We start from the raw sequence: 15,538 nt of genomic DNA, 5'->3' as shown, positions 1-15,538 counted from the left end.
AATCTGCCATTATCACCATCTCCCTGGCATCCAGTGATGCTGTCCTTTTGAAACCCTTTATTTAGCAAGAGATCAAGGTTTCCAAATAACCAGGTACCATATGGACAATCTGCTGTTTTGTGATTGTGCTTTAGGTAAACGTTTTAATATAGGATCCCTAATATCCAGAGTCTCCCCCAAAGGGGATTAGAACATAATCCCTCTCTCTATTGCTGTAGTGGATTAACTCGGTATTCTCTCTGTGGCTGGTTTGCTCCCTGAAGGCTGCAACAAAAAGACTCAGTGCTCCTTAAACATGCTATGGAATTGGAAGTTGTAATTGGAGATTTCCAAGGACAAGAGCGAAAATGACACACTATTAAGGCTGAATATTTCATGATGTGTCTTTTCTTAAGGAGCAGTTCGAAATCCTTTTTTATAAACTCCTAGGAAAAAAATCTCAACTCAGTAGATTGAAATTGGAGTCGAATCAAAAGGAAGTGCAGAAATTCAGAGAAATAAGTAAAATGTGTTCCCTGTTAAAAGTTCATGGGGTGCATACTTAAAATTCTTAATTCATTTCAGTAAATCGGTGAATATGGTTTCCATAATTCGTTTCACGATCTTATTCTTTTCAGTTTTCCCGATTTAATTGTGTGGATGTGTTATATTACATTTTAGGAGTATGAAGCGGTTCGCCATTTTTAGTGTCTCTGACTATTCTTCGTCTCCAAATGCCAGAAACTCTATTAAGCCCTAAATCACGAGTCCTTGGTATTTGGAGCGAAGACTTTTCTAAGGTTGTAGCCAGGCCCTACAAAGATGACACTTTCCGATGGGAATCACATCACCTTTCTTCCTCAGGTCGCCCCTCTCAAAAGTAAACAGCGCGGATTTCTCCAAAGTTGAAACGGGAGAAGTGGCGTCCCGAGGAGCGGTCTGGTGGTTTAAGGGTTAAGGGAGCGGTCGGAACCGGCCGCCGCGCCGGGGGACTCGGAGGAGGGCGCGGGAGGCTGGCGGCGACGCCGCGCGCGGAGACCCTCCAATAAACACAAAGGAGGGCCTGGGGAATAGAAACCCAAATCCACTTGTAATCGTACAAGAGATTCGGGCATAATTACTTGAGCAACCTAGATTAAGATTGATGAGCCTTTAAAGTGGCGCTTCAGATCGACCGCCTCGCCCTTTGCAAAGAAAAACCAGGGTCCCGGAGTCGGGAAGGACCTCGACTCCGCCGGGCTGGGCGGTGGAAACCGCGGCTCCGAGTCCCCAGGGCGCCCCGGGGACCGAATGCAGACTACGGAGGCCTGGGCCGGGCTGTAGTCTGACGGAGGCGGTCACCATCGGGAGTGAAAGCTGGCATTGACGCCTCGGGCTGCGGAACCTCTCCCCTTTAGGCACCACGGAAGCCTGCCCAGCCCTCTCTGTTCTTCCAGCCACAGAGGCGACCGTCGCAGACTAGGGGTGCGTGGCTCCCCGGGACGGCAGTTTTTGCCACCGCCAGTCTCCCGCGCAGGCCGGGCCCGGTCCACGCTGGGCGGTGGCGACTCCAGAAGGTCTCTCCGCATGGTGCCGGGGCCTACTAGGGCGCTGGGGGTCTGGCTTTTTATTGCCTTTCTCCTCCTGTTGGCTTGGCTCATTTGACTACATGCATTTGAGCCGGTAGGTGACGGGTTCTGGAGTGCCGTGGTACCCCAGCGGGAGAAAAAGACCGCGTTGTTTCTGATTTCCATGTCCTGTGTTAAGACAGGATCACGAAGTATGCCTCCACTTTGAGGAATTTTGACCAGGGCATTTTGATCACCACATCCTCCCCTCCTACCCCTCAGTCCCCCCCCAGCCCCCATCAGTATTCTAATGTCCTGGCGTTCAGATTGAGGAAATTCCAAGTAAGCACCCATAGGTTCACTTTGTTTAAAATAATAATAAATAATAATTAAAATATTTTACTGAACCCTAGTTCTTTCCACAGTTGGCAAACAGCACTTGCAGATGCCTTTTCTAGGAATCGTTTTGTTTCAGCGTCTTTCTTACATTTGCATCTTTTTTGACGATTCTGTGGTAAAAAAAAAAAAAACAGGTTAAAAGATTTCCGTTTTCTGCATAAGAACTTTAATGTTTTCTCTCACTCACGCACGTGTGTGGTGGGGCTGAAACTCTGATATTCAGGAGAAAAAAAACCCTCAGGATGCTGACCTCTCAGTACAGAGCAACTTACATATTTAAATCTTTTCCTCCTCTGTCTCTTCTGCCTCTCCTGGGGAGCCATGCCACCGATTGGAATGGCTTGAAATGGTGGTTGGTCTTTCTGGCGATGCCCAATAGCTAGGGTCTTTTGGAAAGCAAGTGATGCTCAGTGGAGAATCTAGGCATTGTGCAGCCCTTTCTGCAAATGAGTTGCTTGACCTCTTGGGTTTTATACAATTCTTTGTCTCCCAACTCTACAAGTAACTATTTAAAAACTGGGCAGATCAGCATATCGTGTCTAATGTGAAAAGATTTTGCCACATAATGTAGGCATCATTTTTTCATAGCACATCTTTACCAATAAAACCCTGTTGGTGCCCTTTGGGGGAGTAGGAGAGGGTCAGGGGCACAGCCTGACTCCATTCCCTTGTCTTTTAGGCCCTGTGGTTCTCAGCACCCCAGCCCAGCTCATTGCTCCAGTGGTGGTCGCCAAGGGGACTCTCTCCATAACCACGACAGAAATCTACTTCGAAGTAGATGAAGATGATCCTGCCTTCAAGAAGATCGACACGAAAGTGAGTCAGAGTGATTCCATGTACAATATTAGTGGCTTTTTTGGCAGGAAGTGGTTTTCGATTTTGCTTGGATTTTAATGAAAATGGGGGAGGGAATGCATTCTCTTTCTCACAGAAAATAAAATGAATGAAAAGACACATGCTCTCTTTTATGGAATTGGAGTATATATGAATGAGTTTAAATCTTGTATTACCAGAGCATACACACTTCAACAGTTTTCCTGTGAGTGCCTTTGTGTGCACTTGGGCAGATTTGATAAAGACAAGTGCTCCTCAGAGGTACTTCCCCACCCCCAGCATTTCAGTGAGGAAAGTCCTAGGAAATTTTGTATAAGATTACTATTAATTTCCAAAAGTATGAGTTGCAGTATGAATTATTATTTATTGAAATGTTATAAGGAATCTGGGGTGGGATCCATTAAGATATAATTTCATCTGCATTATTACATCCATTTTTCATATTCCAAAATAAGAATGGATTTTACATATGAATGTAAGAGAAAGAAACTTACACTCTAAAACCTTTAAAATGTATACACACAGCATATTCTAGCATATTCTAGGTTGTATGCTTCTTCAGGTCTTACTCCAGAAAATAGATATTTGGACCATTTGAAATCATATATTTGATCTTACAGATTTTAAACAATTGAGCATTAGAGCAGCTCTATGATTCAGAACTCTGTTGTTTTAACTTTCATGTGACTGTAGAATATGAAAACTTTTTCCTGAATTTAAGAATTTAAGATAAATGTCATACTAGATATTTTGGCATTATTGTGCAAAGATCTTCCTTTAAAATGTTTTCAGAGACAGTCATTATAAAATAATTTATAACTCCTGTAAACCTACGAGTGTATTCTTGTTTAACTTAGATACAGAAATAAAGCAGTATGAAGGTGATCTGTAAAATAACAATTCAAATTCTAAAGTTTATCACCACCTGGATTAATTAAGGCCTATTAGTAATGAGACCTTTCAGCACTTGTAGGCTATTAAAATACTCCAAAAGACTTGTTGTAGCTCCAGAATCAATGAATTTTTTAAGTGAGCTTGGATGCTCTGTATTTTAAGTAGTTAAAAGCTTGCTCTGTGTTTTAGCTTGTCCTCTGAAGTACAAAAAGAAATTTTGGTTTTGTGACTAATTTATTCTGCTAATGGAACCCTTACATTACATAAAATAAGGTTTGACAAAGTATATTGGTTAGAAATTATGTTTATCAGCTTACCTTCCATATCCAAATTTCACAATTTTTCATTATGATGTTAAATTTATTTGCTCTAAATTAGTCTGATTTTTAAGTCATTCCATTTGAACTACTGTAATGATAGATTTCGTTCCTTATATTGTCAAAAATGTTTTAGAAATACTAACCAGAAGAGCAAGGTTTCAGAGGTTGATTTAAATTGTGTAAGTTGTAGGAAGGAAGGAATGGTCTTATAAACAAGCTAAAAACTGAAGGGAGATGGAGATCTTCTGTAGCTAGACAAAAAGAGCTCTTCTTCAGTATCTTCATGTTTATTTTTAATAATTTCAAAAGTCTATTTTATTTCCAAAAATGTTTAAATATTCAAATGCAATCGACTTTCAAAATGGAGCATCACATCTTTTGATAGAAAAACAATTCAAAGCAAAACACAGCAACTTGGTATTTTACTTCATTTATTAGCTTCTAATTAAATAAAAATCAGCAACAGAAATTAAAATCTAAATCACAAAAGTAATTATCCAGTGTATTTCAAGTGCATTTTTCAAATATATAATTCAGATATTCAAGCGTTATTATATAAGCTGAATTCAAATTCCTTTGAATATATTTAAATAACATTTCAAGTATATTTATGGAATGTTAGAAATAGAACAAGCAATATATTTGAAACAAAAAAAATGTAAACTTTTTAAAGTTCAGACACTTTCAAAGACAGATAAAAGTACCAGGAGGAAATCTACCTTTAAATGGTATCTTGGTTAGTGAAAAATGTCTGGAAGTATCCAAAAATGGCAATTTAAGTTCTGTTCACCAAATCACAAAACACCAACATCCACACTTTAAAAGACAATGTGAGATCACAATTTTTGTTACAAACCAAAATATACATTACACTTTCCTTCAGATGGCAAATCCAAGTCGTGTTTACTCACAGACAGATGTACCTAAATCACAGAATTGCTATAATCCTTTGATAGGCAGTGTTCATGGTTCTTCATTGCAGCGGCGCCGATTTCCCGGTGTTATCCTGTACTTTTTAAGGGAGATAGGGAACCGTGTGTAAAGAAGTCTTGTAAATACTTGTTTGGGTTTTTCTACCTCCTTCACTGCTTCTTTTTCTCCCCTTGACGGGAGAGGTGAGATGATGCTTACACGTTGATAGTATTACTCCTTTTTAAGGAAGAGACTGTTTGCACTGTCTCGCCGAGTATTTGATAGGTCTCGAACAGGAAGTTTTCATTTCATGAGGACTTGGAGAAGAGTAACATTTCAGCTCTTGATTAGATCATCCTCTAAAGTTTTTCCAAACTTTTCGGGTTGGTCAGGATCTCCCGTGCCAGCCGCCACGTTTGTTTGGCAGCGTTTTCCAGGGCTGAGTGAGGCTTGCCTTGAAACAGATCTAAGTTCGGTAGGAAGTAGTGGGGACACCGCCGGCACTGCAGGCAGGAGATGAGTTGCAGCAGAATCCCGTTCAGCCGGTCTCCCAGGCAAGACTCGTCCCAGTCCGACTCCCTGGGATGCTTTTCACACTCGTAGGACACTAACGTCTTCATGTGGTAGTTGTTCAGGGGCTGGCCTGGCAGCTCGAGGTGTCGATCCCGTAAGGTTTTGAGGATGGAGAGGCATTTCTTTCTGCAGCCCCCCATCTGCAGTCTGTTCTCCGCCTCCGCGAACTGCAGCACCCAGGCGTCGCTCTCGGCCGAGCTCTGCTTGCCGGCCAGGGAGTGGCACTCCTTGGACAAGAGATTGAACCCTTCCGCTTTGACCTCCGCCACCCGGTTGGGCCCCGGCCAGGGGATGTGAGGAAGCGGCCAGTGGGCAGCACTCCTGGGCCAGATCCCGGTGCATTTAAAAGCCGGCGTGATCTGCACCACGTACCTATCTCGGATTCTCAGTTTCACTTCGCTGGTGTCAGCCACCATCTTTACCACATCCCGGTAGCTACATTTGTCTACCGCTTGAGCCACCAGCGTCTGAAACCGGGAGCGGATTTTGCGCGCAGAGAGGTAGCCGGAGGCGGTGATGAACTCCACCCAAAGGGACATGCTCCTCTTGCGCCCGTCGCTTAACTTCAGCACCGCGCAGCCGGGCAGCGAGCCGTCGTCCACGAAGTTGAACACCCCCATTTGGTTAAGATAAAGCACCACTTCAAATTCGGTTGGCGAGATGACCTCGAGGCCCTCGTAGCGATTGTCCATCTCGTTGAGAGAGCTGATGAACCGGGGTTCCTGCACTTCCACTTCCTTCAGTACGTCGGAAACGACTTTGCAGACTTCCCGGATAGTTTTGGCGATGGCAGCTTTCCTGGCTTGGCATTTTTCATTGTAGTACTTATTCAGATGGTAGACCAGCTTGGCTTGGGCCGCGATCATGTTGGGGCAGAGATCCGGATTGTACACCGGAGTCTCGCAGTACGCTGTGGGATCCAATGCGGCTGCTAGAGCAGGAGCCAACTTCGGTGCAGAAATGGGCCGCAGCGCTCAGGAACGTCTCAAAAGTGTCTTTCCGACGGGCTGCTGCGGTGGCCTCCGGGCGGCCGGCTCTCCCCTTCCTTTTATCTGGGAGTCCAGCCGGTCTTAAAGTGATAGGTGGCTCTCCCCCTCTTCTGCAGTCTCTCTTCCTCTTTTACTGAGTCCTCCTGTGAGAGAGACGCTTGGAGAGATCACCCCCTCGGTAATAAAAACAAAAGTTGCTCTGAGACCCAGCAAAGCTCTTCCAGTAGCCAAAAGAATCACCCTTTCTGTATTTATTTACGTTTTCCTGTAATCATTGTGTGTGCAAGACTGTTAATCAGGTGGAGGAAAAGTGTGCCGAGTGTGCGTCGGGCGTGAGTGTGCGTGTATATATGTCAGAAGAAGCTGCTGTAGGTTTGCCTAAGAGCCCAGATGCACTGGTGTGGAAATTATAAAGGCAGGGCCAGGCAGGCGGGCGGCCAATCGCCACTGGGCTCGTCACGACAGCCTCCTTCAGCTCCAGCCCGGCTAATTAATCCCCCCTCGTGGATCTAAGCACACAAAGTAAAGGTAGGAAGCTGCTGGCGGCAGAAAACCACCCAGGCCACCTAGACAGTTTGGAAATCAAGGAGAAATCTCTCGGCTTTGGTATTACTTGAAGCATATTGACGTTTTGCAAAGACTTGGCAAAGTGGCTCTCTCTCTCTTCTGTACTGAAAACCCTGCCTGTCTGTTTACCACTGAAATGCAAATACAGGTGTATTAATGGTCATCCATCAATTAGTGAACTAAATAGGGCTTTCTAAAACAAAGTCACTAACTTGCATTTAGACGAAGATAATTAATGTCCGCTAATCCTCAGGGTCTTTTTGAAGTGCAGGTTCAAAGTTTGTTCTTTCATGCCTGACTACTAGCTAACAGAAACTGGATTTAGGTGGAGTATAGTACTTGAGTCATTTTCGCCTTTTGGATGTTTCCTGTGTGTTAGAATCACACACACACACACACACACACACACACACACACACACACACACACACACACACACACACACACACACCCTGTAGGCAAGTAGCTTACTCTATGCCTCCTCTGCACTTGTTGAGAAGAACCTGAAAATTATTGCTGAATGTGGGAGACCCTATGCTCCCCAGTTTAAACTAGAATATTTAAAAAAGTATCTGCTCTCCTCCCATTTGCAGTCAGTCTGGCAAGTAGGTAATTTGTCCAGTGCTTCAAGCAGAACACTAAACCAACCCTTTATGTATTTGTAAAAATATTTTAAAAATAAATGGTCTCTGGAATTTCAGGATTATTTTAGTGTGATTTCATAGTCAGCTGTATCATGGTGCGTGAAATTCAGAAGAGATTATAGAAATGAGACCCATTGACACAGTTTCCGGCTTGTTTATAGGTATATCTCTTAGCTTAAGCAGCCTTAGTGGTGAATTTTAAAACTATTCCATATGTTTCAATTAAGGGAAAATGGTTAATATTATTAATTTACAGTCATTCTCACTTATTAGCATTAAACATCATTTTAAAAAACTGAAAGAAATTTTAAAAATATCTGAATTCTGGAACCTTAAAATAGGAGGAAAATGGTTTATGTAGGACTTGCTTATTCTTGGTAGTACAGAGTTGTATCCTTCATGAGCAAAAAGTAAAGAAATACATTATACAAGGTAGTTTCCCTAAACAAGTTTGTTTGTTTGTTTCTACCTTTAATTTAGATAACTGCTCTTTCAAACTAAGAAAATACTTCCCTGGAAATCCATAGCTCCGGGAAGCAGGTATCTAAACACTTTCTTTCAGAACCACATTTAGCAGGCTCATATTGAGGGCTCCCTCCCACCTGCCCTGTTTCGCTCAAGCTTTGGGATTTTCTGGGGTGGGGGGGAAGGGGAAGCAGGTGAGCATTGATCAGCGCATCACAGAGCCTCCCATAATTTACTTCCTCATTATAGAAGGATGATGGATTCCGATTTACGTTAAAATAGCACATTACTTTGCGGGCTGGTGACGCGAACTTCATTGCCCAGGTCCCTTCCTTTCCTAAAAGACTGGAAACCCAAAAGAAGCTCCTCCCCACTTGGCAGGTGTTGCTGTCTTTTGGCAGTTTGAAGGGGAGGAAGAGGAGGCAAATCAGAGCCCGAGGGACCCTTAAAAGCAAAGTAGTGCAGAAATGCAGCTGTCTCTGGGGAAGGGCCACCACAGCCCTCTCCTAGCGCTGGTACTCTCCCGTGCACCTAGCTGCCCACCTCTGCCCCAGGGCTCTGCACTCCCAGATCCTCTTTCTTCCCGCTCTCTTCTCTGTCCGATGGACTTCATTTATATGAAAAGGTTATTTTTAAACTCCTCCTGGTGTGCTCGCCTTGTCCTCGTCCTTTGAAGACCTTGCTCTGTGTCCAGGCCTGCCTCAGACCTCGCCTCCTTCCCATCCAAGAATGGTGGCCGCGGAGCCTGGCGTTTCCTCCACAGGGCGGCGGGCCCTTGTGCCCAGCGCCTCTCATTTGGGTTCTGGCCAGTGATGCTTGGCCTCGGGGCCACCTGCAGACTCAATCCTTCTCCCCCCCCCCCAACACGCTCCCACCCCCAGTTGAGGGTGGGAGGCAGCCTGGGACAGGGAACCCTTGGCCGTTCGGGTGGATCTAAAGGGAAAGACACGGGCGACCGGGGGCGCCGCCTGGCCTTGCTGGAGCCAGGCGCGCAGGTGGTGCATCTTCGGGGCTCGCTGCGCTGCTTAATTGGGTTAAAGCGAAGCTAAACACTGAAACACTTTGTGCAAACTAATTGGTGCAACCGGGGCCTTTTCACTAACGATTTGCACTTTGAGAGGGCAAAGTAAGATGAAGAGAAAAAGGCTGAAAAACTCGTTCGCCTTAGTATATAGCAGGGAAGTGAAGTCATTGGGTTTTAGCCTCACCCGGGCTGGGTTTTCTGAACAGCTTCCCTGAGCCGTCACACCCGGCGCTGACAGTGATTTACATAACACAGGACTCACCGGTCCGCCGCTGTCGCTGGGGGTGAACTGAGCGCCCTGGAATAATACTCAGCACAAGTAGTGCTTGTTGCTGCAACACTGCGATTTTCTGTTACACTGAGCACGTGAAATGAATTGCCGTCTGTAGCTGAATCCTTCCAGTGATCTTAACACCCTACGTGGTTGGAGGGAAAATTAAACTCTTCTGTTGACCGTTTGACTGTTTTCTACCATACTTATTTTTTTAATTGAAATAACCTATGGAACGGAATTAAAATAATAGTATGCTAATTAAACTAGCTATAACCCAGGTTTTGGAGCTAGATTTGTGTGTGTAATGTTTGTTAACTATGGTAACTTTTTTAAGATCATCTCACCTATTGAACTAGTTATTTCAAATAAAGATATAAGATATGGCTGGTTTTAAAATCTATTTTTTACTTACATGTAAAGTTTATAAAAGAACCATAGTGATACTAGTTTTGCTTTTTTGCTGTAAATATAATTGTTGTAATTAGAAGTAGACTAAATGTGTGTGTGTGTGTGTCCCTTGCTTTAATACACAAATGTTAAATTGTGTTCAGTGGTATGCAGGCAGACATCTTTGACTTGAGCTAATAATAGAACAATAATTGAAGAAAAGTGACCTAATTGATAGGAGAAAATACACCAAGAATCTCATGATTTAACGATTGAGATCCTTACATATGACTGTTGTTTTGGATTTTAAAATCTTTTTCATTTCATTTCTTACCAAAGCAACCTTGATTTAAATGTATCAGTTAGAAAAAAAGTTTAATAAAGACACAGCACACCAGTAAATTGTTGGTGGTATCAATGAACATAAAATAAATACATTTAGTCATTTTTTAACACTACAAAGCATTCCAAGTAACAATGGCAAACAACTTTTCCAGAAGTACTTTTTTCCTAGGGAATTTATCCCCTTCTGTAGACCTGCTTGTGTAGGATACAGAAAATAATCCTTAAATAATCCTTACAAGCTTTAAAGAAAAAAAAAATGATGTGACTAGAAATGTAGGAATCCAACATTTTTGTATTACAAGAACAAAAGCTTAATTTTGGTTTTGGGTTTGAGCTCAGTGGTAGAGTGCTTGCCTGGAAGGTAGGAAGCCCTAGGTTTAATCCTCAGCTCCACAAATTTAATAATAATAATAACAATAGTAGTAATAATAATAAGCCTAATTCATACTTGAATTAAGTGTTCACAAATTTCAGCAATTGTAACCTTTCTGGGAAAAGGTGCCTATTAGGTGATAGACACACATTAAGTGATTATATAGGTATTGTTCTGTGGTTTTTCATTATCCTCTGGCTGCTAGTTTATTCACAAGTGTTCATAAATTTAAATTTTTATTTTTTAATATATGCCTATTACACTGGGGAGATAAAAAGAATATGAAGTTGAGTTTATTAAATTATTTATCTCAACTGCTGGAGTAGCTTTGAAGGCTCATTGTATGCATTTGATTTCTTCCCTCTTCCCCTTTTTAAAAAATGCAACCAGGCTAGTTCAACCATTTCATTCTGCCAGACACAGTATATTTCTTTTATTACACTAGAGAAATTAAAGACAGATATTTGTGCAGGGTTTTTTATGTGTCACATTAAATAAAGTAAAATAGAGGGAGTTTTTTTTTTCCTGGTAACCTAATTTGATGGCATCTATACCTTTCTTCCTATTGTGACTTGTGGTATGAGAACATTGAAACAAGCTTGAATGCTTCAAAAATCTCAGTGACTTCTTAAAATATTATTTCATGTTTATTAAGTAAGTTCATTACAAAGTCATAGAGAGGAGGAGTAAGGTTACTAGTTGCACAGTGTAGACCCTATTTTGGATCATCAACCAAGTACCCTGAGAACTGTGGTTTAAAAAAAATCAAATTCTTCACTTGAATTAATCATGAAGGCCATTGTTTCAGTGTTCTTTATCAGCCTAGTACACAATCACAAGTTCCCAATACTGCTTATCCTGCAGTATTGTTTAGTAAACTTGATATTTGGTGTTAATAGGTGTTGAAAAGAAAAGTAATTTTGAGATTAAAGATGGAAATTGGAAGTACATGTGCAAGAATTACCATGTCTGCTTGGTTTGCAAATTGATGTCATCCTTAGCCTTTTCTTTGGAAGATAAGAAATTTAAAACCTGGATTATTTGTGTAATTGTCTCAGTTTCTTTATTGCATTTCAATGTGTCCACAGCAGTGTAGAATATTTTAAGTTGCACCTAGAAACTGAAAATATAAAAATAAAACAAAGGTCATCAATTAAAGGAATTTCTTATTGTTCATAATAAATTGTGATTTCTAACTTCTTCCAAATGTTTATGGACCATGGGCTTATTTATTAATTTCAAAAGTATTATGGAGGAAATGATTATTGCACTACTTTAGTTCCTCCTATGCCCTTTATTAAGTCATCATTATCTTTCTAATTGATAAAACTGAAGTTCTTTTTGATAGATCTAATACTATATCTTTCATTCAGATATCATAGGTGATTCTCAATAGCTAACATAGATTTCCATAATTTTGTGATATATATTTGCAGCCATAATACTATTAGTAGTTATATTTTTATTGTGCTTAGAAAAAACAGTAGAATCAGATACACTTTCACTGTTTTAATCTGCACATCTGTAGCTGGTCATCCAGAAATGCATTACTGTCATTACTGCTCCATACTGTATGTGATTAAACCACTGGAAATATTCAACATGACCTTGACCCTAGAATATGGCTCATGGATAATCTACTTCCAGTGATTGTGTATCTAAAATAGCCTCTCTTACTTCTAATTTGGCATGTTGAAGCTTATTTTTTAGTTCGCAAAGCAATTTTTCTAAATTAGAATTTATTTTTAAATGATCAGCAGAGTAATAAGTGAAGACAATAATTATACCTAATAAACATTGATTACCTCATATATTACATGTAATAATAAATGATTTATAGAAAAGAGAAAGAAAATATATAGGCAGGAATTTCTTTTATCTCTTTACAAATGAATATCAGTATTTCAAATAGGTGCATATTGCAGACATTACACTTAGACTACGTAAATAATACTTACTCTTCACTTATATATTTACTTTGACTATTCTAATAATATATATTTCAGTAAACACTGTGTACTATTTCCTGAAAGCATGTGATTTCATTTGGTAAAAAGTATACCGTAAAATATACAATAATAAAAATTGATAAGTAGATAATAATTTTAAATTTACCTGTTCTTATCTGTTTTACATAAATATACATAATCAAATTAGAAGTGATTGTAATTTTAAGATAGTGTTTCCAATACAGATTGAGAACTCTGTAAACTAAAATACAGTCTTATTCCTATGTGAAATCTATTTCTTAAAGTTATGTACATTCATATGGAATTTTCATGAATTACTATCCAACTCTTTTTTGTGAATATGCTGTTCTGAGAATTACTCAACTAAATTAGCAATTTTAGAGGCATATTTGTAATATTACTTACTATCTTAATAGTATTAGGAAAACTAATCTTGAGCCCATTAGTATCTATATGTTTTACTTTACTTTCAATAACTGAACCTTCTGTTGCATGATTTAGAATGAGGGTTATTTAATGCTAGTTTTAATTAAATGTATATACATTCTTGGGACATATGCATCTAATCCAAATTTTATATGAAATGCACTGTCATTTAAATTTAGATGGATACAAATAATCCAAACAAAGCAACCTTAAATTGTAGGAGTGTAGACATTTTTGGTGATAATGGTGCTTTTTCAAGTATATTCTTTTTACAACCTGGAATAGTGTAACTCGTTTACTTTTTCCCCTAAGATATACAAATTATTTAAATGCTTTGTGTTTTATATTTTTACTTGGCAATTACAGTAGAAATTTTAATGTTATGCATGCTTACAGGCCTATTAACAAAGAAGTTATTGCTTTGTTAATAATCTTAAACCATTTTCAGTAAATATACTTTCATATGGTTTATAAACTAGCCTGTGCATGCAGACTGTGTATAACGGAGGCTACACACACACACACACACACACACACACACACACACACACACAGAGTGTTTTAATAAAAATTGAATTGGCTTCTATGAGTTTTTACACTAACCTTTTGAAAGAAGAAAAAAAGTACTAAAGAAGAATTTTGTTGCCACTATTTGCAAAATTGTCCATAAAACTTTTATCAGGTTTCAATAATGTCTTCAGAGCTTGATGCTGAAAGGATTTAAGAGTAACAACTGGAAATTCCAACAGTATCTACCAAGTCACTATCCTGTGGCAGTTTTGAGTGTCATAAGCTTTTAATTCTGCAGTTGAGAAATTTCAATATCACTAGCCCTTCTGTTCATAGAAATAAAAACATTGCCTAAATATCCACTCATATTAATATTATATCAATATACATTAAAACAATTTGCTAATTTACAATCATTTTGTAGTTTTAACAACAGAACATGGCCAATTCTTTTGAAACCTCAACCTGCATTTGATCAGCAGAATTCAGACCTCATCATAGGGCCAGTAAGGCCAGGGGTTTTGTTTTGGGTTTTGGGGTTTTTGACTAGCAAATCCAGTTCTTCATTTGTTTTGCTCTCCACGCTGCATTAGCGCTGTTTTCCCCTGTGTGCATCTGCCAGTGTACAATTTAGCCACGGGCATCTGTAGACCTTGTGGTGATCAGTATTGCAGGCAAAAGCCATATGTGTTTAAATAAAAAAAAATCTCTTTATTTCATTTGCTGTTTTAACTGGATGGATAACTTTTGTGCCTCAAGACAGAAGAAGAAAAAATACAGAAATAATTAATTGCCTCTATTCTTGAGGCAGTTTCATTTCCCCCTCCAATATGGAATGCTTGTCAGCTTTCCTGATAAATGACTGCATGTATTTGCATAGATTTTACATTAACACAAAAATTAGTTTTATTTGTGGAAAACTAGTTTACATAATAATATGAAACCTAGTGTTATTGATTATGTTTCTAAGCATTGATGACTAGTGCCATCGTAGCATTCTAAATTTTCAAAAGTCTAATCAACCGGTTTCTTAATATAAACTTTTTAATATGTTTTTTATTGTAAAAATACTGTACAGAGGGGTTACAGTTACATGAGTAAGGTAATGAATACCTTTCTGATCGAGCATTGTTACCTCCTCCTTTATTTTTAATAAAACATTTTGATTTTTATAGTTGTGTACTGACTAGATATAAAAATGTATCTGTCAACTTTTAAGCTTTAAAAGATATTTTTCTAAATATATTTGCCACAACTCATTCAGACATGTAGTTAATGCCACTTACTTGGAGAAAAAATTTTAATTTTAAACATTTGCCAAGCAATATTTTTAATACTTATTACCAGCTATGTACATATCAAAGAATTGGAGGACACAGTGTAGGATGATTTCAATTTTCGTATTTATTTCATCAAAAGGGAAGTGCCATGTGGTTTGTTCCTGGGAAGTTATGCGTTGTTTACAACCTGATTTAAAATATACCTTAGAACCGTTCTCTGATAGTTCTTTGAATATATTTATTTGATCACCTTAACCCAACTCTGAAAAGAAAAACCAGACACCACTGCTAGAACAGTTCAGATACTGAAGACAAGGCAGTAGATGTTTATTCAAACTGTAATCTGGCATCATGTTGTCTAGAGGCAACCTGCTAATTATGTGCTATCATTGTATTATCCATGTTATGGAAAATTCAAATCTGTTCAGTGCTGTTAGTTACATCACAAAGCTTTTCATAAAATATACTTGATCCTCAAGAAACCTACTATACTTAATGGCAACCTAAACCAAGCGTGCCTCTGCCACTTCTTGATTCTGGGACACCCTGGGTGCCAGCTGTCACAGCTCAGCTAATGATGACAAATGCCCCTCTCTATGCAGATTGCAGAGCTTGCAGGCTGCTGTGAGAGGCAACGAGATTACCTTTCTCCAGATAGTAACTTAACCTTTTAAACTCATGTCAGAATGAAATGATCAGTTACGATACTTTCAATATCTATCTTTAAAAACAAGAATTAGAACACTATTAAACTTTCCACTATTTGTGTGATTTATTATCTTACTCTTGAATGCTACCATATTCTACAATGGGAAACAAAGGAAAA

General features: G+C 39.4%; 2 protein-coding genes across 2 annotated transcripts in view; one reads left to right on the top strand and one right to left on the bottom strand.

Annotated features, from left to right (window-relative positions):
- Nucleotides 1–15,538, top strand: part of Nbea (neurobeachin) — a 546,038-nt gene that overhangs the window by 349,981 nt on the left and 180,519 nt on the right. The window contains exon 41 of the mRNA XM_013031451.1: nucleotides 2,605–2,741. Within this exon, the coding sequence (XP_012886905.1) occupies nucleotides 2,605–2,741 (137 nt within the window). The remainder of the gene's footprint in view (nucleotides 1–2,604; nucleotides 2,742–15,538) is intronic.
- Mab21l1 (mab-21-like 1 (C. elegans)) lies at nucleotides 5,095–6,823 on the bottom strand. The gene has a single exon (XM_013031486.1). The coding sequence runs from the start codon at nucleotides 6,322–6,324 to the stop codon at nucleotides 5,245–5,247; it is 1,080 nt and encodes a 359-aa protein (XP_012886940.1). The 5' UTR covers nucleotides 6,325–6,823; the 3' UTR covers nucleotides 5,095–5,244.

Source organism: Dipodomys ordii, unplaced genomic scaffold, assembly GCF_000151885.1.
Source record: "Dipodomys ordii isolate 6190 unplaced genomic scaffold, Dord_2.0 Scaffold140, whole genome shotgun sequence".
Lineage (NCBI taxonomy): Eukaryota > Metazoa > Chordata > Mammalia > Rodentia > Heteromyidae > Dipodomys > Dipodomys ordii.
This window is presented reverse-complemented; position numbering and strand designations above follow the sequence as displayed.